The following is a 23,184-nucleotide window of genomic DNA, read 5'->3' as shown; positions in this document are numbered from 1 at the left end:
TCCATAGGTTACACAGGGCTCTACTGATGTAAACAAGACGTGATTTCCTGATAATGAGCAGTGAATGAGAGAGAGAAGGAAGGGGGGGGGGGACCTGGGGAAAGTCTTTTTGAATGCAGATAATGGCAGATTTGCCTAATAAACCAAACTACAAAAAAACACGACACGACACGAATAATAATTTTTTGTCAAATTAACTGGTAAGAGAAAGTTATATAGATTTGTAATCTCAGGTCTTCCTACAGGACATTTAGCAGCTGATAAGTACTGGAAGTGGTGTATTCTCTCCAGTCTTACACAGTGCTCTCTGCCGCCACCTCTGTCTATCTCAGGAACTGTCCAGAGTAGGAGAGGTTTTCTATGGGGATTTTCTACTGCTCTGGACAGTTCCTGACATGGACAGAGGTGGCAGCAGAGAGCACTGTGTCAGACTGGAAAGAATACCCCACTTCCTGCAGGACATACAGCAGCTGATAAGTATTGGAATACTTGGGATTTTTAAATAGAAGTCATTTACAAATCTATATAACTTTCTAAGATGATTGGAAAGAAATTTTTTTTGCTGGAGTTCCCCCTTTAACCCTTTAAGGACAGAGCCCAAAATGGCCTTAAGGACCGCAACAATTTACATTTTCGTTTTTTCCAGTCTTCTAAGACCCATAACTCTTTTATTTTTCCATCTACAGGGCCATGTAAGGGCTTGTTCTTTTCAGGAACAGGTGTACTTTGTAATGGTATATTTCAATCTACCATGAAATTAATGAAGGAACCCCCAATATATCACTTAGGATGAAGAATTTGGGACAAATAATGCAACAACGTAAAGTCCCATCCCACTCACTGAGCAGCCAGTCCATCAGCAGTGGAGGTCCCGCTGTTCACGATGGGCACGGGGAGAGGTAAGTCCGTATTTGTAATCAATTTCCCCGCTACCGGCTGCCACATTTAATAAATCGCCGGACTTCTCCTTTAATAAGGAAGTCACAGCCAGCAGCATTTCAGTCCTGTGTGAACACACCCTGAGCGGCCCAGTGGGCGATCGTGCAGCCAGACCGCAAAGGTTGTTTTTGTGTCCATGCGCTTAGTAAATCAGTCACAGTGTAAGAATAGGTAAAAAAATAGCACAGGGTCTATATCGCCAATTCATTGACTCTGAGACATCGGTGCTTTGTGGCCGCGCTATTCATTACAGACACAATGGTCTTTTTGTGTATTAGTGCGCTCCACTGCTCTGCAGAGAACATTATAGGAATGTCTGAGACCGCGGCACGTATAACAGAGCATATAACGGCCTGACATGCAACGTGCTGGAACAGATCTTATAGGGGACACTGCTCATCCAACAACATACAGCTCTAAGGCCCCATTCACACAACTGGATTTCCGAATACATAGGGGTACATTAGTCACGGACACCCTTCAGGATTTTATAGACCCTGTCCTATTTTCGGCCAGAATTTCGTCACGGACGCCCCTATAGAAGCCTATGGGGAGTGCCAATAGTCTGAATGCTTTCCTGAATTTACATGTGGTTCCCAGAAGGGGTTGGGCCACGCAGCTTAAAGTGAATGTACCACCAGGTACATCTCTTTGGATATTATACCTTAATGGATCGGCCCTGGCACAGGGATGCCAGTGGCACAGTCCTTCTTTTGAACTGCTGCCGAGTTCTCGTGCACAGCGCTGGTGTTTTGGGGAGCACCGCCCCACCTCAGAGCACTGGGGGCAGGCAAGCCGGCCCCTGGTGTGGCGATCTTCCCTAACCTCTGTGACGCATCTCCATTAGAATCAATGAAGCTGCATCACAGAGGGGAGGGGGTTTCATCACACCAGGTGCTGGCGGCCTGCCCCCAGTGCTCTGGGGTGGGGCGGTGCTCCCCAAAACACCTTCCCCCAGTGCTTCAGGCCGGGAAAGTGCTCCCCAAAACACCTTCCCCCAGTGCTTCAGGCTGAAATAGTGCTCCCCAAAACACCTTCCCCCAGTGCTTCAGGCTGAAATAGTGCTCCCCAAAACACCTTCCCCCAGTGCTTCAGGCCGGGAAAGTGCTCCCCAAAACACCTTCCCCCAGTGCTTCATGCCGGGAAAGTGCTCCCCAAAACACCTTCCCCCAGTGCTTCAGGCTGAAATAGTGCTCCCCAAAACACCTTCCCCCAGTGCTTCAGGCTGAAATAGTGTTCCCCAAACACCTTCCCCCAGTGCTTCAGGCCGGGAAAGTGCTCCCCAAAACTCCTTCCCCCAGTGCTTCAGGCTGAAATAGTGCTCCCCAAAACACCTTCCCCCAGTGCTTCAGGCTGAAATAGTGCTCCCCAAAACACCTTCCCCCAGTGCTTCAGGCCGGGAAAGTGCTCCCCTAAAACACCTTCCCCCAGTGCTTCAGGCCGGGAAAGTGCTCCCCAAAAACACCTTCCCCCAGTGCTTCAGGCCGGGAAAGTGCTCCCCAAAACACCTTCCCCCAGTGCTTCAGGCTGAGATAGTGCTCCCCAAAACACCTTCCCCCAGTGCTTCAGGCTGAAATAGTGCTCCCCAAAACACCTTCCCCCAGTGCTTCAGGCTGAAATAGTGCCCCCCAAAACACCTTCCCCCAGTGCTTCAGGCTGAAATAGTGCTCCCCAAAACACCTTCCCCCAGTGCTTTAGGCTGAAATAGTGCCCCCCAAAACACCTTCCCCCAGTGCTTCAGGCTGAAATAGTGCTTCCCAAAACACCTTCCCCCAGTGCTTCAGGCTGAAATAGTGCCCCCCAAAACACCTTCCCCCAGTGCTTCAGGCCGGGAAAGTGCTCCCCAAAACACCTTCCCCCAGTGCTTCAGGCCGGGAAAGTGCTCCCCAAAACACCTTCCCCCAGTGCTTCAGGCCGGGAAAGTGCTCCCCAAAACACCTTCCCCCAGTGCTTCAGGCCGGGAAAGTGCTCCCCAAAACACCTTCCCCCAGTGCTTCAGGCCGGGAAAGTGCTCCCCAAAACACCTTCCCCCAGTGCTTCAGGCCGGGAAAGTGCTCCCCAAAACACCTTCCCCCACCGGACGGCGGTTCCAGAAAAAAAAAAAAAAAAAAAATCGGGATTACAGAAGTAGTACAGACATTTTTTTAGTGGATTGCTGACATAATATATGGTCCTAAAAACTACTGCATGTGTGAATGAGGCCTAAGGCAATAGAGAAGGGGTATCAGGTGACCATATCAGAAACTTCATATCAACCTCTTCTTCTGTACATTCAATCCATCATAAAAAAGTAAGAAAAATATAATATGCTCATTTATTGCACCAGGCCCTTTTCAGGTTGTAGGGTATATATATATATATATATATATATATATATATATCTTGTGTATCTAATTCACCTATGACAGTTTTAGTATCTAGGAAGGAGCGGGAGGTTTTCCGGAGCATGAACTGGAAATGACACACTGCCTCCAGGGGATGTTAGTTCACCTGGTATCCTGCCGTCATTTTGGGGCCATCTTCCTTACCTGAGCGTGACTCAGCCGGCCGTCATTCCTACGTTTCCTGCCCCTCCCCGTATGACCAGAGGAACACTCAGATTCCTCCACACTCTGCTGTAATGTTCAGGATCCAGCAAAAGGAATAGTGACTACTGAAACAATAACACAATGCACACCCAGGGGGGATAGGATACATGTAATCTGCTACATCCCACTGACAAAGCCTAAAGGGGTAGTCCAGGATAAAAAAAAAAAAAATAAATAAAAAAACATTTTTTTCTTAACTAAAAGTGGAGCTTGGGGGGGGGGGGGGGGGGGGGGGTCAAGTAAACGTCCTTCTCCTGCATGGGATGCAAAATGCTATCAGAATTGAAGCATGTTACTCTGGATAACACCTCTAAAGCCAGTTATAACTTTAAAGGGGTACTCTGGAGACTTGCTAATATAATAGGGCTGGCCGATTAATTGAATTAATTTCATTACTTCACCCTGAATTTTGAATTTTTTTTTTTGAAAATTGCAAAGTAGATTTAAAAAAAATTTGCACTCTGACCTGCAGGGGGAGCAACGGAGTTCAGGGTCTCTGTGGTGTGATTACTGGCGGCCTCCATCTTGAATATGGAGCGTGACTGTGCCCGGAGCTGCAGCTGCTCTTCCTGCAGGTCAGAGCGCCCCCTGCTGGATCCAGCTCTGCCGCGTCCACTCACAGGATGTCACTGCTGCCCTGAGAAGCCCCTGGGGTCAGAGAAGGATCTCTAAAGCCCCATTAGGGCCCTTATCTTTCGGATAATCATTAACAATTAACGATCTGAAACGACCGCTTTGCGAGCTTTTTGAGATCGTTCACCCAATCCAACAGTACGACGGTCTTTAATTCTAGTCGTTCTTGCGGTCGTCCTGACCTCGTTGATCGTTCGCTTCAGAGTGATTCCACGGAACGATGAACAACGGATTATCGCTCAAGTAGGTGGGGAGAGTCATTTTTTCCCCAATCTCTCTGCCGGTGGGCGTATTTCTCCTTTTTTTTTTTTTTTTTATTCGTACGCAATCTATGAATATTATAAATGCTCACACGCAATAAATGAGATTATGTTTAATTTTTAAAGCTTTCTTTATTATTTATTTATTTTTCTTTTTTAATCAATTTGGATTTACAAAAAAGAAGAACACGAGCGGCGTGACTTCTCTCGTATCCAGTCTATCCCATTGGTCAACCGCCGACACTTCCGGTTGGCGCACGCGCCGGGATGTGCATTTTCTTCCCCTTTTTTCGTACGCAACGAATCCCATTGGTCAGCATACATTTTTAAGCACTATTAAGCTATTGAACGCAACCACTAACAACCAAGGAACGACCGAACGACTTGCAAACGATGTACGCAATCAACGATTTCTCATTCGTCGTTTAAGCGTTACCTGCTATTCACCCGAACGATTATCGCTTAGTTGCGAACGATTTTGCGAACAATAATCGTCTCGCGGAATAAGGCCCTTACAAAGGAGCGCGGTCAGCGGGTAAGTGCGGAGGGGCTGTGCGGGTGATCGCTGATCGTTCGGGCAGCCCATAGAGCATAGCAGTGGTCTGTTGCCGCCGGTACGACGGCAGCAGATCGCTGCTATACGAGTCGTTTGTCTTTCAACAAACGACTGCAACGATCAGCCGACATCGTTCATGTCAGCTGATCGTTACCGCCGATAATCGTTCTTTGTAATAGAAGGCAACGGCCGATATCGGCCGATAATCGTTCCGTGTAATACAGCCGCTAGAGCTAGGAGCCAGAGCAGTGAGCCGCTATCAATCTCTGGCCTTCTCTGATCCTCCATCTATCAATCTGGCCACAAGGTAACACTAAATACTTGCTGGTAGAGACTCCATGCAGTTGATGAGCTCCAGGTATATAGCAAATAACCGCACAGATTCCTATGTGATAGCAGCACATCTATTATTTATACAGAAGCAAATGGAAACTATAAACTTTGATAAGCCGTTTTATATGACAGCTCCTCCCGACAGGAACACAACAATATTAAAGCATAGAACAAAGTGCGCAGCGGTTACTGGATGGGAAATTATGCTCAATATTATCAGAGAGGTTTAACCCTTTCTCCTACAGTATCGGTGTCTGCAGCTTCCTAGGGACACATTACAGACCGTGTAGGACCCTGGGCAAAACATTGTATGGGGTGGCCACCGAATTCTGGAGCATTCCAGCAAACAAAATGTTTATCCAACGTGGAGTGTTATCTCTACAAATATTGTTATATTGAAGAAAATTAAATAAAAAAAAAAAAAATTTAAATAAACCACCATCTGTTTAACAGACACATCATGAAAAGTTTGAAAATTCTGGCAATTTTTTTTATTTTCTCTCAGTTCAACTGGTGTCAGAAAGTTATACCGATTTGTAAATTTACTTCTATTTGACAATCTCTAGTCTTCCAGTACTAATCAGCTGCTGTATGTCCTGCAGGAAGTGGTGTATTCTCTCCAGTCTGACACAATGCTCTCTGCTGCCACCTCTGTCCATGTCAGGAACTGTCCAGAGCAGGAGAGGTTTTCTATGGGGATTTGCTGCTGCTCTGGACAGTTCCTGACATGGACAGAGGTGGCAGCAGAGAGCACTGTGTCAGACTGGAGAGAATATGCAACTTCCTGCAGGACATACAGCAGCTGATAAATACTGGATTTTTAAATAGAAGTACATTACAATTCTATATAACTTATATGTTCCATCCCTGCAGGTTACACATCATATATATATATATATATATTTTATTACATTTACCAGTTCAGGAAGGGTTTGCTGAATTTCTACCAATACACAACAAACCCACGGCCTTCTGAACAGCCCATTAACCCCGACTGTCTCCTCCAGTTGAGAATTTCTCCCGGCTGAGATCATCGTCCGTCCTTTCCTCCCGTGTCATGACAACCAGTGTAAAGAGGCGATTATTCCCACAGCTCTTTCTATACTCTCCTATTCCAACATCTCGGCTACACTGGCTCTAATACTAATGTGAACACGTTCTCAGGGTTTAGGAAGAGGTTAAGTCAGACACATTCTGCATGTCAATGCTAAGCACTCAGGTTTTCCAAGAGAAAAAAAAAAAAAAATTAACCAGAACTATAACCCTTAGTTACAATGTTTTTCTGTTATTATGGGAAACATCAAAATCCAACAGCTTATCTGCAGAGGACGCCATTATTGAAAGTGTCCTTGTCATGGAAAAAATAAAGATGTCAACAGGGGTTGTGATAGCAAGCAGTTTTGCAATATACTCTTTATGTTATTTTATGCTTATGTTAAGTCTCACTGTTGATTACATTTTTTCTTTTGCAGAAATCAATAGCACAGGCGATTTTAAGAAACTTATGTAATTGGGTTTATTAGCGGAAAAATGCATTTTTATCATGAAAAAAAAAAAACAGTTTGAAGCTCTCCCCCCTGTCTTTATGGTTATCTATGGAGAAGAGAGGGGTGGAGGGAGATGAGGCACCAAAACAGGACAACAAAGAGTTAATTTACAGCTAAATTACTGGGCTATCTCCTCTGAAGTCAGCACTGACCTCTCTGACCTCTGAATACTGGCTTCCATAGAGCTCCCACTGTGTAATCTTTTGTTCTCTGCTCTCTGCTGGTGACTAATCTCCCTGGTCCCTACTCCTCTTTCCATAGGTTACACAGGGACCGACTAATGTAAAAGAGTTGAGATTTCCTGATAATGAGAAGTGAATGAGAGAGAGGAGGGAGGGGGGGGAGGAAGTCTTTTTGAATGCAGATAATGGCATATTTGCTTAATAAACCCAATTACAAAGTTTCTTAAAATCGGCTGGACTATTGATTTCTACAAAAAAAAAAAAAAAAAAGCAAGAGACCAAACAAAGGAAGTCCCTGTCCACTGCCAGTTATACAAGGAAACACACCTGTTCATCGTGCAGGTTGTATATCAAATGAGCAGCAGCAGACTGTGTGTGTATGTACTATGGCTGCAGCAGGCTGTGTGTGTGTGTGTGTAGATATATATTATATATATATTTATTATAGATGAGCAAACCGGGTCCGGGTCCATCCGAGCCTGAACTTTCGGCATTTGATTAGCTGGGGCTAAATATATATATATATATATTAATATATATATATATATATATATATATATATATATATATATATATACACACGTACAATGGCTGCAGCAGGCTGTTCGTGTGTAGACTATGGCTGCAGCAGGCTGTGTGTGTGGGTATGTATACTATGGCTGCAGCAGGCTGTGTGTGTGTGTGTGTGTGTGTGTGTGTGTGTGTGTGTATTTATAATATATATATTATACATACATACATACATACATACACACACATATATACACACCAGGGGCGTAACTACCACTATAGCAGCCATAGCGGCTGCTATGGGGCCCGCCGCATCAGGGGGCCCCATGGCCTGCTCCTGCAATACACTGGGCCCCCTGAGCCGTCATCATTTGCAGCACCGGGTGGCCCTGCTGGTCTCCTGGGTTTTGCAAATGTTTGCTATGGGGCCCAGCCATTTCTAGTTACGCCCCTGATACACACACACACACACTATGGCTGCAGCAGGCTGTGTGTGTGTTTGCTATGGCATGCCCCCATACCCACAATGACCCCTCTATATCACTATGTGTGACTTCTCTATATCACTATGTGTGACCCCAGTGTGATAAATAACTCCTCTGGTATATGACCGTCCATTTATGAAGGAGCAGGAGTCGAAGTTGGGAGCTGGAGTCGGTCCTGATAAAATTCAGGAGTCGGAGCTGCGGCTTACCGACTCCACAGCCCTGAAGGTAGCATAAACTAGTGACAGAGAAGCTGAACAGAATGATGTATCACTTACATTGTTCTGTGCAGCTGATCCAAAAATCTCCTCCTGAATAACATGGACAATAAGTAGTCCTCTCCATTATGTGCATGAGCCCAGTAGTCCTGGATATTCATGAGAAGCAGAAAACTCTGCCCACTACCTGCTAATTGGCAGTTATCTATCCATGCTGTGTATAGTCAGTCACCTGTCAATCAGCAGCTACAGGGTGGGGGAGGGGTGTGGCCAGAATCCTATTCTCCTGCATATTAGGAGAACAGCTGAACAGAATGATATAAGTAATACACCGATCTGTTCAACATTTCGGCCACTAGTTTACCCTGCCCTCATTTAAGGTGGAAAAAACCTAATGACAGATTCCCTTTAAGTGCTGGCAGGTGAACTGATTAGGAGACCCCTGGGGATAGGCTGCATATGCAAGTTATATAAAGCCCAGGGCTATCTTACAGCTCATAATATATCTGGGTGACAGATCACCGGCCTGCACTGTATACAGGTCTATGAAGTTAATTTCGGACCTATAGGATTTAACTGGTATCAATAAGCACAACGTCCGGACTGCATCACGCCAATATACAGCGGCTGTAACCCTACGCAGGTCTAATATTTCTGTAATAATTGGGGGCTACTGTAATAACAAGGGGCTACCCACCAATTTGCCGTTTAGTACGTCCACTCAAAAACGAAGTATATGAGCGTCACGGAACCATCTGGCCGTCAAAACACTTGAGCAGCAATTTTTAACAGGGTTGTGTAGATGCTCCTGGCAATCAAAATCATTTAACAGGGTCTGAAAATTGCTTATTGACCTCCCAACAACAACATCATTGTCCGCCCCAGCCCCAGCGTCAGGGGGATTACAGGGGAGGCAGGATCTCAGGCACTGAGGCGGAAAAGTGACACATTGTGGGAAGTGAACCAGGCAACAGAGTAAACTGAACGGAGGCTGGGACATTACAGGACAAAGCCCGGCTTCCGGAAAGAGCCAAACAGGAGCTGTGATCAGCTCTCCCCAAATATTCCCTCACGTATCTAAGGGCAAGACAGAGTGTGCCAGTGTGCAAAGAGACAAATTACAGGGAATGTGTCAAATTCTTAGTCAGATACTAAAACTTGTTCTTTTATTGTAATTGGTTTCTATTTTCTGACTTTATATTTTATTATTTCAATTCTTATACATTGTTATAGGCAGCCATATTGCCTGGACTGTTCATAACAGCATTTAGTGACTTTAGCTTTACAGCCAGGCTCATGGACATAGACGACAATAGACAGAGTCAGTCCCCTTGAGATGAATGTAAGACATTACTGAGCGCGCTCTGTGACCTGTGAGGAGGTCATTTCACAGGGAGCTGCTACTATCTCCTCTATTTACAGGTGTCACATGATGCTGCAATGCTGTACAGATCAATTTACAGCAGCCTCCTCTTATCACCACAGACACAACAGGAAGTCTCAGCTTAAGCCCCAATTACACGGGGCTCCTCTTTTCCTGCACGCTTCTGTCGCTATTACATGCGTCAGCAGCAAGCGGGTGAGTACAAGGGGGGCCGTGGGGAGCCTGCCTGGGTGATCGCTTGATCTTCCGGGCAGCCCATACAGGATAGTGGCCGTCTGCTGCCGCAGCTCCTATTCCACAGGGTGACAGCAGCAGATCGCTGCTATATTACTCTTTTGTCTTTCAACATGTTGCAAGACAAACGACAGAAACGATCAGCCGACATTGTTCATGTCGGCTGATCGTTGCCTTCTATTACATAAGACGATTATCGTCCATATTCGTGTAATAGGGCTTTAAGTTTTAGCCCCAGTGGTGAGAATGAGAACTGCAAGATGTCGGGATTATTTTATAATATAGATAGAAAAATGGAAAAAAAAAATTTAAAAAAATTCACCAAAAATTCTTTAAACAAAAACTTTAACATAAAGACATTAAACAACAAATCATTTTCTGATGACACAATGCCTTTAAATATTTTATATAATATATAGCAGACAAAAAAAATAAATGGAGGTTTTTTTTCTTTTTCCCCCATAAATATTCAGATAAGCAAACACACAGCCCACAAACTCCGCTGCTGTTTTTTTCTCCGCAATTTGCGGTAAATGATCTGTAATTAAATCCATGTCTGTTGTTTTCCCTGGTGTATTCCACTACATCCTCAGGTTTAGCAGAGCTGAATGCCTCCCCCCCCCAGACCCCATTGTCGTTCAGACCTGTCATGTCACCCCACCAACCTGGCAGCACATCTCCACATACACGGGACGATTAGGTTTTGAAAAATCGTTCGGCTTTAAACGATAATCGTTTTGTGCAATAACAGACAGCGATTAAACGACCAACAAGAAATCGTTGGTCGTTTGATAGAATTCTGACCTATTTCTATCGTTTGATCGTTCACACATCGTTCGGTGTAATAAGAAGTCATAGCTGAAACGTACGCAACAGCGACGACAAAACGTTCCGTTCATTGTTCCGTGTAGGCAAACGATTTCAGGTCATTTGCCAGAGAGATCGTTTATCGTAAAAAAAAAAAAAAACGCTTAGTGTAATAGTTCCCTTAACTCTGGGCTAATGACTCTCACTTCTACGGAGCTCCAAGCTTTATAGGCCTCGTCTCTCCCGTCTTCCCTAAAGGTCTGTAGTTTATAGTCCCTGCAGATAGGATGGGGGGGGGGGGTCCTGTATCCTGCTATCTGGCGTCGCTGTGTACTCAGGGATAGGTCCGCCCCAGTCACTGCTATCACTACCTCTCAGTTATTGCTTCTTTGGGAAGAACAAAAAGCTCCATCAGTCACAGGCCCCAAAGAAATGTAATTTGCATCAGAATGATCCAGTCATTTCTGAGCCGGTAACGTGATTACATTGATTTCGGCGGCTAATTACGCTCTTCTCTATATTACAATAGGCTATTTTTGGGGGGCGGCTACATTGTCAGATTCCTGAGCAGGGCGATGGGAATTTTCTTCCGGCAGAAGAAGAAGAAGAACAACAACAAGAACGGCCACACATTTACTATTTTTCATAATCTTTACAAAAATGAACAATACTACCACAGACCACTGCTTTTAGAGCAGAGCGGTGGTCTGTAACCTAGCAATGAGCTGTCAACAATGGGAGGGAATTTGCAACATATCAGGAGATGGAGGAAAATTTTATGAAATAAACGTATTTGTGCAAATACTTAAAGGGGTTATCTAGTAAAAATCTTTTTCTTTCAAATCAACTGGTTTCAGAAAGTTATATAGATATGTTAGGGTGTTATTACACAGGCCGATGGGGCCACAATAATAACTGTAAACGAGCATCGATTTGCTAGATCGGCGCTTGTTTACTGGGCCTAATACACGGCCCAATTATCGTTTAACAAGGGCTGCATGGACATCGTTACCGATGTCCTTGCAGCCCTTGTTTAAACTTTATACATTACCTATCCAGGCTGCAGGGCTCCTCTTGTGGACTTCTTCTCCCGGGGTCCCGCGCGCTCCACCTTCACAGCGGCCTCTCAGCTGAGGTCTTGGCCTGTGATTGGCTGAGCGGCCTGACAGGTCAGACAGGCCACTCTGAAGCTGGAGTGCGTGGGACCGAAGTGAAGAAGACCGCAAGAGGAGCCCTGCAGCCTGGATAGGTAATGTAAATTGTCAGCCGCCGCCATGCACCGCTGTTACACGTAGCAATGCGCGGTTGGCGCCCGACAATTATCAGCTGATGATCATTGTCATCGGCTGATCGTTGTATTTATTACGCAGAGTGATAATCGGCTGAATCAGGCAGATTATCGCTCCATGGCATAGGCCCCTTTATTTACTTATATCTTAAATTCTCCAGTCTTCCAGACTTATCAGCTGCTGTATGTCCTGCAGGAAGTGGTGTATTCTCTACAGTCTGACACAGTGCTCTCTGCTGCCACCTCTGTCCATGCCAGGAACTGTCCAGAGCAACAGCAAATCCCCAGAGAAAACCTCTCCTGCTCTGGACAGTTCCTGACATGGACAGAGGTGGCAGCAGAGAGCACTGTGTCAGACTGGAAAGAATACACCACTTCCTGTAGGGCATACGGCAGCTGATAAGTATTGGAAGACTTTATATTTTAATCTCCTCTTTGGTTTTGTAATGATACACAGGGATAGCAGACATAAGGGTTAATCCACTCCAGCTATTCATTACGTCATGGTGTGTGGATGCTGGAATATGCCTGTGAGGCTACCGCGCCTCAGTGCATCATCCACATAGCCCCACAGTGACAGAGTGGAGGCCGGGTGTGCACTCCGCTCACATATACAGATCAGCAGCATATTGTGTAATACTCGTACATAAGCATCTCTTCCAATCATTAAATGGAGACTGTCAGCAGTATTAGGAGTAAAAAAAAAAAACGCTGACAGTGTTAGATAGTGGGAAGAGAAACTATACTGAACAAAAAGAGGACCTAGATACTGAGGGCACATAGCCATATTCTCAGGAAGTGATCGGTTAGATACTTATTACTTAACCCCTGGATAGATAAGACGTTTTAATCTTGGGATAAACCTTTCCAAAAAAAAAACAAAAATAAAAAAGATCTTTTTGTGTGATTCACCGGACAGGAAGTTAAAAACAGATAAACTACATGACGTGTATTGTCTCCAGCTCCTCCATGTCTCTGTCGACAACACATCATCCTCTGATGTCACAGGAGGCGTGGCTGGATCTATTCTCAGTGCATTAGCCCCGCCCCCTGAGTGATGTCACCTCTGACCAGCCCCCCCAGCCTAAATCACTATTATACACACCGGTACAATATGTCTTTACTGGGAAATTTTGGTGCACTGTGTTTACAGGATAGCTGCCTTGTGATGACTGATGCTACAAAAGGCAAACAGGGAGTGAATACAGCAGGTGCTGCAACCCTTATTGCATTATAACCTGCAGTGAAATGCAACAGCCTTGGGCAGACAACTATATAGTTCTCGGCACTCACCAGATCAGTTTATGAAGTCTTTATTGTATCAATCCATGAAACAAAAAATTTAACAGGACACTTTTCAGCTACTTGCCTTTGTCAACTGTTGAAACGCGTCTTGTTAAGTTTTTTGTTTCATGGACTGATACAATAAAGACTTCATAAACTGAACTGGTGAGTGCCGAGAATTATATGATTGTACTACGGGGGATTCGTTCTCATCTATGTGCACCACCCACTGACAGAGGGCCAAACCGATTGTGAATTGAGCAGACAACTGGCAGCAAGGAGAGTAGGCAAGGTGGGAACTGCATTCTGGGAACTGTAGTACTGCTCAACCCTTGGCTAGATTTTAACCCTTTCCGTACAAGGGAGGAGTTGCATGCCTGCCGCAGGCTGGTAAGGGATCTACTTCACGCAGTTTGTGCCAGACTATCACGTCTACAGCATTGCATTGCACATCCTGGCATGGCAGGCCTTGATGTCTGATGATAAAACATTCAGCAGTGGTAGATGGGAGCAGCGGAGCATTCATCCTCGGGACAGCTCTCAGGAGGGAGCCAGATGAAGGGCTGCTAATTGTACGGTTATAATGCAGTGCACTATGCTATACCGCTATGTGGTCATTAGGATGCAATGCTTATTATAGCAGCCTTGCATCACCTCTCTACAGAGAAACGTTAAGGCTAATTTATCAGTTTAATAAATATTAAAGAGGAACTCCGGCCAGACCCAATTTTTTCTTTCTAGCAACTGTCGGGGAAATTAAAGAAATAGGAAGCTCATACCTCCCCCACTCCAGCGCTGGTGGGTGCATACAGGCGATCCGGTTCCTGGTTTAAGCGGGTCTTGACATGTGTGGTCCTCTCAGAGGGAGCACCCCGCTCGTCACTACCCGGGTCCCCACTTAGACCAGGAATCACCAGTATGTGGCCACCAGCACTGGAGCCGGGGAGGTAAGAGCATGTTATTCCTTTTATTCTCCCCATCACTTGCTGAAGAATTGGGTCTGGACGGAGGTCCCCTTTAAGAGGCAAATAACACCACAGTCTATAAGAAACACATCTATGGGGTCTATCATTATTCCATTCATTTCCTTTTCAAGTATATTCAAATACTCGTGACAAAACAAGGAGTCCGCCAAACCCGCCGGTTTTCACTGGAGCAACCAACTGTTTAATATTGTAGCATTCCATCTGTCGCTTTCACATAGTAGAACACACACCATGGGATGGTGCTGCCAGGTTGGACTCCAACCCAAAAAAACTAAGGCCGGGTCCACACCTGCGTCTGCCTCATTCATGAACAGATCCGTCCATATTAAATGAACGGATAAGCAAAAACTGATAAGCAAACCGCAAAATCAGTTTTTGTGTTTTTCTTTTTTTTTTTTTTTTTTAATGGTCTATTAGCATTTTGGCTTTAAAGGGGTTTTCCAAAGTTTTTATATATAGCTGCACACTTGGCAAACATTATAAACATGTTATGCTTACCTCTCCGCACTCCCCCGGTGTCCTGATGCGGCCTCTTTGGTGTCTCCGACTGACTGCAGCTCCACTGCTACAATGACAAATTTGTCCCAAGAATGACAGCCTGCTCAGCCAAATCACTGGCCACGGTGCTGTCCCATCGAAGACTGGGATTGGCTGAGCAGGCTGTCACTGCAGAGACAAGTTTGTATTGGAAGTAGTGGAGCTGCAGTCACTGGGGGGCACCGGAGAGGCCACATTGGGACATTAGGGGAGTGCGGAGAGGTAAGAATAACATGTTTATTTATGTTTGCCAAGAGTGCAGCAATATATATATATAAAAAAAAATTAACGCTGGATAACCCCTTTAAAAAACAGACTTTTGTATTCCTTCCTGGTTTCTCTCTCCTTCTGCACATGCTCAGTGCAAAAAAACAATGATGATGATGATGATGGATAAAAGCGGGCGTGAACGGAGATAGTTTTGGTTTCCATCCGTCATTAATGACTAGAATGTAAACAAACAAAAAAACACATTTGTGCACTTTCCGTTCGTCTTCATTAGTCCAAGAGCAAATTTCGTGTCCGATTTAATGAAAATGACGCACAATACAAAACCCATTGAAATGAATGGAGGGTTTGATGGATCCGCTAGGTTCTGTTTCTATGTTATCAAAATGGAAAACAAACGGAATTATGGCATAGGGTAAAAGGCTGGTGTGAACCTCGACCTAGAACTACTTTCTAGAACAACTATCCTCACAGCACCACGGGGGCTGCACCACATAATGAGGAGGAGATGGAGACTGCGGCCTGGAGGGTTTTATGCCAAGATCTCTATTGGAATCAATTAACATTCCAGTCAGTAATGTTTACAGAAGGTGTGACTGTTTGACCAGGTGGCATCATTGTATAGCTGGTCCTCAGAAGCATCCACCATCTCAGTAGGCCTTGGATTTCTAAGGGAGGGATGAGTCTTTCCCTACAGCTGTGGCGTCATTGTTTTCCTGTGTCGTTGTTGTTATTGTTGTACATCCTTTTCCACCCCTGAGATTACTCCACTTCCCATTCTTTCCCTTTTCTCCAGCATCTGTACTCATCTAAAGAATTTGCTAACAAAGGAAGGAGATTGTTTGGTTTCTCTCCTGAGGACCCCTACACCTGCCTTTTCTAGTATCTTAAAAGGAGTATTCCACTCAAACATAACTTTTCATATGTTGCTGGCCATGGTGAGACTAACAATTCCTCCCATACTTGTTATAATCTATTCAGTCTCCTTCCCCCACTTCTGAGCTGCTGCTTTCTGTTGAAGACACAAAAAACTGCGTATGAGCTTTTCTTGCTGTCTCCCTCTCCTCCCCCCTCCCTTCTGAGACAGCTGATGTAAACAACTCCCAGACAGGCTTTAACAGCCAGATTCTTTGTAATGCCGGGATTGTTATTGATGGTGATGAACTCACTGTGATTACAAAGTTGCTAAAAAGTTGCAGATAGGGACTTGTTTACATCAGCCGTCTCAGGTTTTTTTTATTAGAAGTAAATTACAAATCTATATAACTTTCTGGTACTAATTGATTTGAAAGGAAAATAAATTGCTAGAGTACTCCTTTAAGTACATAATGCAAAATCATAAACACCTTCAAGGGGGGAGATTTATCAAACATGGTGTAAAGTGAATCTGGCTCAGTTGCCCCTAGCAACCAATCAGATTCCACCTTTCATTCCTCACAGACTCTTTGGAAAATGAAAGGTGGAATCTGATTGGTTGGTAGGGGCAACTGAGCCAGTTTCACTTTACACCATGTTTGATAAATCTTTGTATCAAACAAAATGAAGGCCTACGTATATGGAGGCCTCCTGACTGGTGATGTGAGAGGAAAGAAGTATCAGGCATATTGATAGTCAACAGCTGAACTATTTTTACTTCCTGGAGCTGAGCCACCGCCAGAGGAGGTCAGCAGCGCCTGTACGCCCGCTCAGAACACATGTACGCTCAGCTAGGCCGAGCATGCGTGTGTATACGGGGATTAGGAGGATTTGCTGCTGGCCAGCTTATGAATGCATAGCCCTATTATATTACAGTTATCTCTTCCTTAAACTCAACAGACATCTGATCCTACAGATCATCGACTCCCACAACAACAATGAAGAGCTGTGATATCACCACAAGAAGTTCTATTCAGCTTTACTTCTAATACACAGGAGACAAACGTGCTAAAAAGGGATAAAAAAAATAAAATAAAATACTCGACTGCTGTTATAAAAGGCCCCCAATTCTGCCCTGCGTCTATGCCAGCGATGCCCGTAGGCCTTCTATAATCGCTATGGAAAGTCCACATTAAATGCCGCCGGCACTTAGAAACTGTCCCTTCCGAGCATATGGCAGAAGGTCAATGATTATGTAACGTCAAAAACTTTCCACTTTCTTTACTAAGCAATGAGGTAACGGTATCCGAAACGCACTGCTTCCTACAATTACTGCTCAAAAGAAAAACAAAAAAAAAAAACATTTGTGAATGTACCACTAGGTGTTTTTTTTTTACATGAATAGGCCGGTGCGGGGATGCCAATGCCACGGTCCTGTTTTGGGAACCGCCGCCCGGTCTATAACCGAGCACCAGCCTGGCATTAAAAACACTAGGGACGAGCCTGCCGGCCCCCAGTGCGACGATATCCCCTCCCTTCTGTAACGCGGCTATATTAGGGCCCTATTCCAAGGGACGATTATCGTTCAGAACGAAGCAATGATGAATGATGAATAGCAGTTAACGATTAAACGACGAACGAGAAATCGTTAATAGATTAATGAGACCTGGACCTATATTTATCGTTGCTTGTTCGCAAATCGTTCGCATGGAATAAGACGTCGTTCAGTCGTTCACAGTAGCGACGACAAGACGACCGCAAGAACGATCATAAGCAACAACAATCATCGTTCCGTGTAAATGGGTAAACGATTTCAGTTTTTATGCAATAGCGGTCGTTTAAGATCGTTTATCATTAACAATTATGCGAACGATAATCCTCCCGTGGAATAGGGCCCTTAGAATCAATGGAGTTGCATAACAGAGGGCAGATTGTTACACTGGGGGGGGCGGCGGGCCCACTTCATGCCAGGCCGGTGCTCAGGAATAGACTAGCTGTGATTCAAAAAAAAAAAAAAAAAAAAAAAGGACAGCGGCATCGGCATTACTGCACCAGCACCGATCTGTACATGTATAAAACACCAAGCAATGCAAATCTGCTGCAGATAGAATTATAAAGGGTTAACATCCTGATAAATACTGCAAGTATCACCTAGTAGTCAGACGTGATCACATTCTAGTCACAGACACTTATTTTTTTTTAGCTGTAGATAAGACAACCCTGCGGATTGTGCGCTGCTGCGGCGGCGGCATACCATCCCTGGTGTCCAAGGGCAACAGACAAACAAATTCCTAGGAAGACGTACAAGGACAAAGCAAAGAAAACCGCAAGGAATCCACAAGACCAGTTTACTGAATAGAATAGAAATGCTCATCTAGCAGACATTCCGTTACAGAGTACCTGTCACTAAAAGTGACGTACTGTATGACGTCATCAGACGTGTCAGAGGTTATTGGTCACGGCGGGTCTCAATGCTGCGATCAGTGGATATAGCCGGATAGAGAACGTGGCAGCAGATCAGAAGACAAGTTTTCTAAAGGTACATTCACAGGTACCGGATCCGCATCCCCAGCCGCTGATGCGTATACTTCACCTGCTCCCCGCTTCGCAGTATACGTTCCGGCGCCGGGGGGAGAATGGGGAAGGCTGCGAACATACTCACAGCGGGACGTGCATCTCGATGAGAGTTTGTCCACCCGTAAGGGTACAGGGCAGGGATCCGTAACGGATCTTGATGTGAATTTGCAGCGAGAAATCTGCAGCGGATCCGTTACGTGTGAACGCACCCTTAGGGTGCCTTCACACCTACCGGATCCACAGCGGATCTCATTTCTGTGGATTCGAAGCGAGAACCGCTGCGGATCCGGTACCATTCACCCCTATGATAGCACATATTCGCAGCGGGATGAACGCTGTGAATATGTGCTTTAACCCCTCGCTGTCCACAGCCCCGCCGCCGCATTAGCCCATCCTCGGCCGCATCCCCCATCTCCAGCCGCATCCCCCCATCCTGCAGCCTGCCGCCGAGAGCATAAAGTACCTGCTCGGCGGCGCGGCTGCAGTGAGGCTATCGGAGCCGGGAGCCTCAATGCAGCCGCGCCGCCGAGCAGGTACTTTATGCTCTCAGCGGCGGGCTGAAGGATGCGGCCGGGGATAGGGGATGCGGCCGGAGATGGGGGATGCAGCCGAGGATGGGCTAATGCGGCGGCGGGGCTGCGGACAGCGAGGGGGTAAAGCACACATTCACAGCGTTCATCCCGCTGCGAATATGTGCTATCATAGGGGTGAATGGTACCGGATCTGCAGCGGTTCTCGCTTTGAATCCGCAGAAGTGAGATCCGCTGTGGATCCGGTAGGTGTGAAGGCACCCTTAATGCAGAATTTCCTATAGGCCAGTGATGGCTAATCAAGACACTCCAGCTGTTGCAAAACTACAGTTCCCACCATGCCTGAACAGCCGAAGATATGGCTTTGGCTGCCCAAGTACGATGGGAGTTGTAGTTTTGCAACATCTGGAGAGCCAGGGTTCCCTACCCCTGCTGTAGCCCTGAGCTATAAAGCAGACAAAACACCACAAATGCAGCCGCCAGGGACGGGATCTCTGACCACTTCTGTGTAATCCTCTCCTATCTGCTTTTAAACCTGTCCACACACGACGCAATTATCGCAGCCAGTTAGGTGACTGTAGATAGAGCGTCTGGCTGGAACACAGAGTAATGCTGCGTTTAAACGGAGCGATAATTCGCCCGATCGTACGATTAACGATATCGAAAGAACAATGTTTTTTTTTTACAACGATCAGCGTTTAGACGGAACGATATATCATACGGAAAAATCTTTTGCGATTGCTTAAGCCTATCTCGCACATAGGTAAAATCGGTGAATGACTGTTTACACGGAACGATCTGCGAATTTTTTGCGAACGACTAACGACAATTTAAAAGCATGTTGTAAGATCAAAACAAATGATTTCTTGCTCGCCGCTTGATCGTTCGATGCGTTTACACGTACGATTATTGTTCGAATTCGATCGTTATCATGCAAATTCACACGATAATCGTTCCGTGTAAATGCAGCATAAGGGTACTATTACATGGCCCGATAATAACTGTAAACGAGCGCCAATCTGCTAGATCGGCGCTCGTTTATTGGGCCTATCACACGGCCTGATAATTGTTTAACAAGGGCTGCATGGACATCGTTACTGATGTCCTTGCAGCCTTTGCTTAAACTGCATACATTACATATCCATGGTCCAGGGCTCCTTTTGCGGTAAGCTGCAGCGCGCAGAACCCAGGGAGAAGCAGTGCGCAGGAGGAGCCCTTGACCATGGATAGGTAATCTATACACTTTGCATATCATCAGCCGTGCACCGCTATTACACGTAGCGATGCGCGGTCTGTGCCCAACAATTATAGGCCCAAACCTATATCAACGATCAGCCGATGATGATTACACGGAGCGCAATTGGGCCGATTATTATTCCGTATAATAGTACCCTAACAGCATATTGCAGACTTTAGGAGCCACCTATACTATTATAGCCAATGTGTCGCAGACATCTAGATCTGAATTTCTCATTGTGTACAAGGCGTATGTCGTCATCATGCCTCCAAACCAACGCTGTGATGTCACATTATCATCAAATTTCCAAATTTTACAGAAAACAGTGATCATGACCCTGTTAGCACCTGCTCTAAAGGCATCCCAAGGCCGGCGCCATCTTCTGGGCGGGATTCGCACATGCAGTATTGCTGACAGTTCTTTTTGATACAGTGAGATATAAAATATATAGGGGGAGATTTATCAAACATGGTGTAAAGTGAGACTGGCTCAGTTGCCCCCGGCAACCAATCAGATTCCGCCTTTCATTCCTCACAGACTCTTTGGAAAATAAAAGGTGGAATCTGAGCGGTTTCTATGGGGATTTGCTGCTGCTCTGGTTCTGACATGGACAGAGGTGGCAGCTGAGAGCACTGTGTCAGACGAACACAAACAGCACTTCCTGTAGGGCATACAGCAGCTGATAAGTATGGGAAAACTGAAGATTTTTAAATAGAATTAAATGACAAATCTCTGGCACCAGTTAATATGAAAGAAAACATTTTTTGCTGGAGTATCCCTTTAAGGTGACTGTACCACCAGGCCCAGGCTGAAGCACTGGAGGCGGGCCGACCCACCCTTAGTGGGAGAAAACCACAGCCCCTCCATGACGTGACTCCATTAGAATCAATGGAACCCTATCATAGAGGGGCGGGGGTTTCCCTCCCACTAAGGGTGGGTCAGCCGCCTCCAGTGCTTCAGCCTGGGCCTGGTGGTACAGTCACTTTAAGGGTATGTTCACACTGAGTAAAATAGGCGTAATTCCGCGGCGGAACTCTCTGCCACGGAATTACGCCTGCCTCAGTGTGTGATATCGTCTCAATGGGAGAGCGCGCGCTCCTCCGCAACCACGGCTCAAAGTGACATGTCACTCCTTCGAGCGGAGAGCGGCGGCAGTGGAGGAGCGCGTGCCCTCTCCTTCACTCACAGCGGGACACTGAGCGCGGCGGGAGAATTTCGCCGTATTTGCTCAGTGTGAACATACCCTAACTTTAAAAGAGAAACCTGTAAACACATTCCTTTTTCTTTGTGGAACCTACAGACAAATCACTTGCGAAATTGTAACCAGACGCTTCTATGTGATGTCGATAAAAGTTATCACTATCCCTCCGCATAACATTCTCCTATAGAAACCCTCACTAATAATAATAATAATAATAATAATGTTATGGATAGAGACTGTGCTATTTACTAACATCGCTCCCCCAGTCCCAAAACACAAGGGCTTCCTATACTCAGAAGCAGCCTGTTGGCCTGAAGGAGGGAGCGAGGGCCTGTGCCCCCCTCCTCCTCCTCCTCAATCAGTCTATTGTGTTGTGCTCCTCCATGATGACTATCTGCAGCATTGTGCGCTATGGACACATGGACAGGACACGTCCCCAGTGCACAGTCCTGGAATCTGCAGAGTCATTAAGTGTACAGTAGTCCTATATGCAGAACTCTATTCTCTGCAAGTGACCTCACCCACCCTGCCTGCTGCCAGGACTGGCATATGCCAAGTGATGGGCTCCCTGCCCTGATGCCAGTCTATCACACAGACACTTAGAACCAGTATAGGACTGGCATGCACCCATCACACACACACACACACACATAACCAGTATAGGACTGGCATGCACCCAACACACCCACCTATAACCAGTATAGGACTGGCATGCACCCACACATATAACCATTATAGGACTGGCATGCACCCATCACACCCATAGGACTACCATGCACCCATCACACCAACCAGTATAGGCACAGCTCTGATTCCTTGCCAGGCGTCTGTGCCCCATGCTTGCAGCTTACCTTGTGTGGCATCCTGGCTGGTCTTGTCCATGTCCTTAGAGGGTCCTGGGAGCAGCTCCACTACTTATTATGGTGCCACTTAGAGGGGGTGGGGGTCTCTGCAGCTATGTGACTGGTCAGGGTCTTCCTCTGCCTCTCTGGGACTCTCTCATTCCTAAGGGCAACAGGATCCGTTTAACAGTTGCAAAAAAAAAAAAAAAATCTCTTCATCCCCCAGGGAGGGCAGGAGAATAGTGTGCAGCCCCCTCCCTGCTCCCAGATCTGTCTGCTGTCAGTGGGGGCTGGGAAGGGATCTCTGCTTCTCTATGGGAATTTTCCAACCAGTAGGTCTGTGCGAGCTGAGAAATCACCAAGAAGAAGAAGAAGCTGAAGAAGCAGCAGGAGAAGAAGCCTGGAGGGGCAGCTGATGGAAATGCTATTGTAACAGACACTGTGCAACCTCTAACACAGGACTGTACCATGTGCGCCGCCGGGGGAGGGGGGACGCCTCGCCTCCTCTCCTCATACACGCTGCATTGACCACACGCAGGGTGAGGAGGCTTCTCTGCAGCTTTTACCTCAGGCTCTTGTGAATGCTGTAACTTCTGGGTTGTAATACTAAGCAAGCGGCGAGGTCGCGCACCCCCCTCCTTGTTGGGTGCAGTGGTTGAGCCCGGCAGCGTGTTGAGACTATCTAAGGAAAGTTGCATTCTTTTAGGATTGGGAAGCGCAGATGGTGACTCACTGAGGCCTCAGACACCCAGCCCAGAGCCGGGAGGGGGGCTATGACGTCATGGGCCATGTGACATCACAGCGGGTGACGCCGGGGACAGCGGCTATAGAGCCAGTCATATCCCTGATATATCACAGTACAGCGGCTATAGAGCCAGTCATATCCCTGATATATCACAGTACAGCGGCGGCTATAGAGCCAGTCATATCCCTGATATATCAC

General features: G+C 46.1%; 1 protein-coding gene across 5 annotated transcripts in view; it reads right to left on the bottom strand.

The window, feature by feature from the left end:
- The window catches only part of MAP7D1 (MAP7 domain containing 1), a 65,056-nt gene extending 42,291 nt beyond the window's left edge, over nt 1-22,765 (bottom strand). For 2 of the 5 annotated variants that reach the window (XM_069971668.1, XM_069971673.1), the window contains exon 1: nt 22,251-22,763. In XM_069971668.1, coding sequence (XP_069827769.1) covers nt 22,251-22,281 — 31 coding nt within the window. In that variant the 5' untranslated portion in view covers nt 22,282-22,763. Of the gene's footprint in view, nt 1-22,250 lie in introns of all 5 variants that reach the window. The other 3 variants (XM_069971671.1, XM_069971672.1, XM_069971669.1) reach the window with 3 other exon arrangements.
- Between the last annotated feature and the right edge of the window lie 419 nt (nt 22,766-23,184).

The sequence above is a fragment of the Dendropsophus ebraccatus genome, chromosome 5 (genome assembly GCF_027789765.1).
Source record: "Dendropsophus ebraccatus isolate aDenEbr1 chromosome 5, aDenEbr1.pat, whole genome shotgun sequence".
In the NCBI taxonomy this organism is placed as follows: domain Eukaryota; kingdom Metazoa; phylum Chordata; class Amphibia; order Anura; family Hylidae; genus Dendropsophus; species Dendropsophus ebraccatus.
The sequence above is the reverse complement of the archived record's forward strand: the minus strand, read 5'-3'. Positions and strand labels throughout refer to the sequence as shown.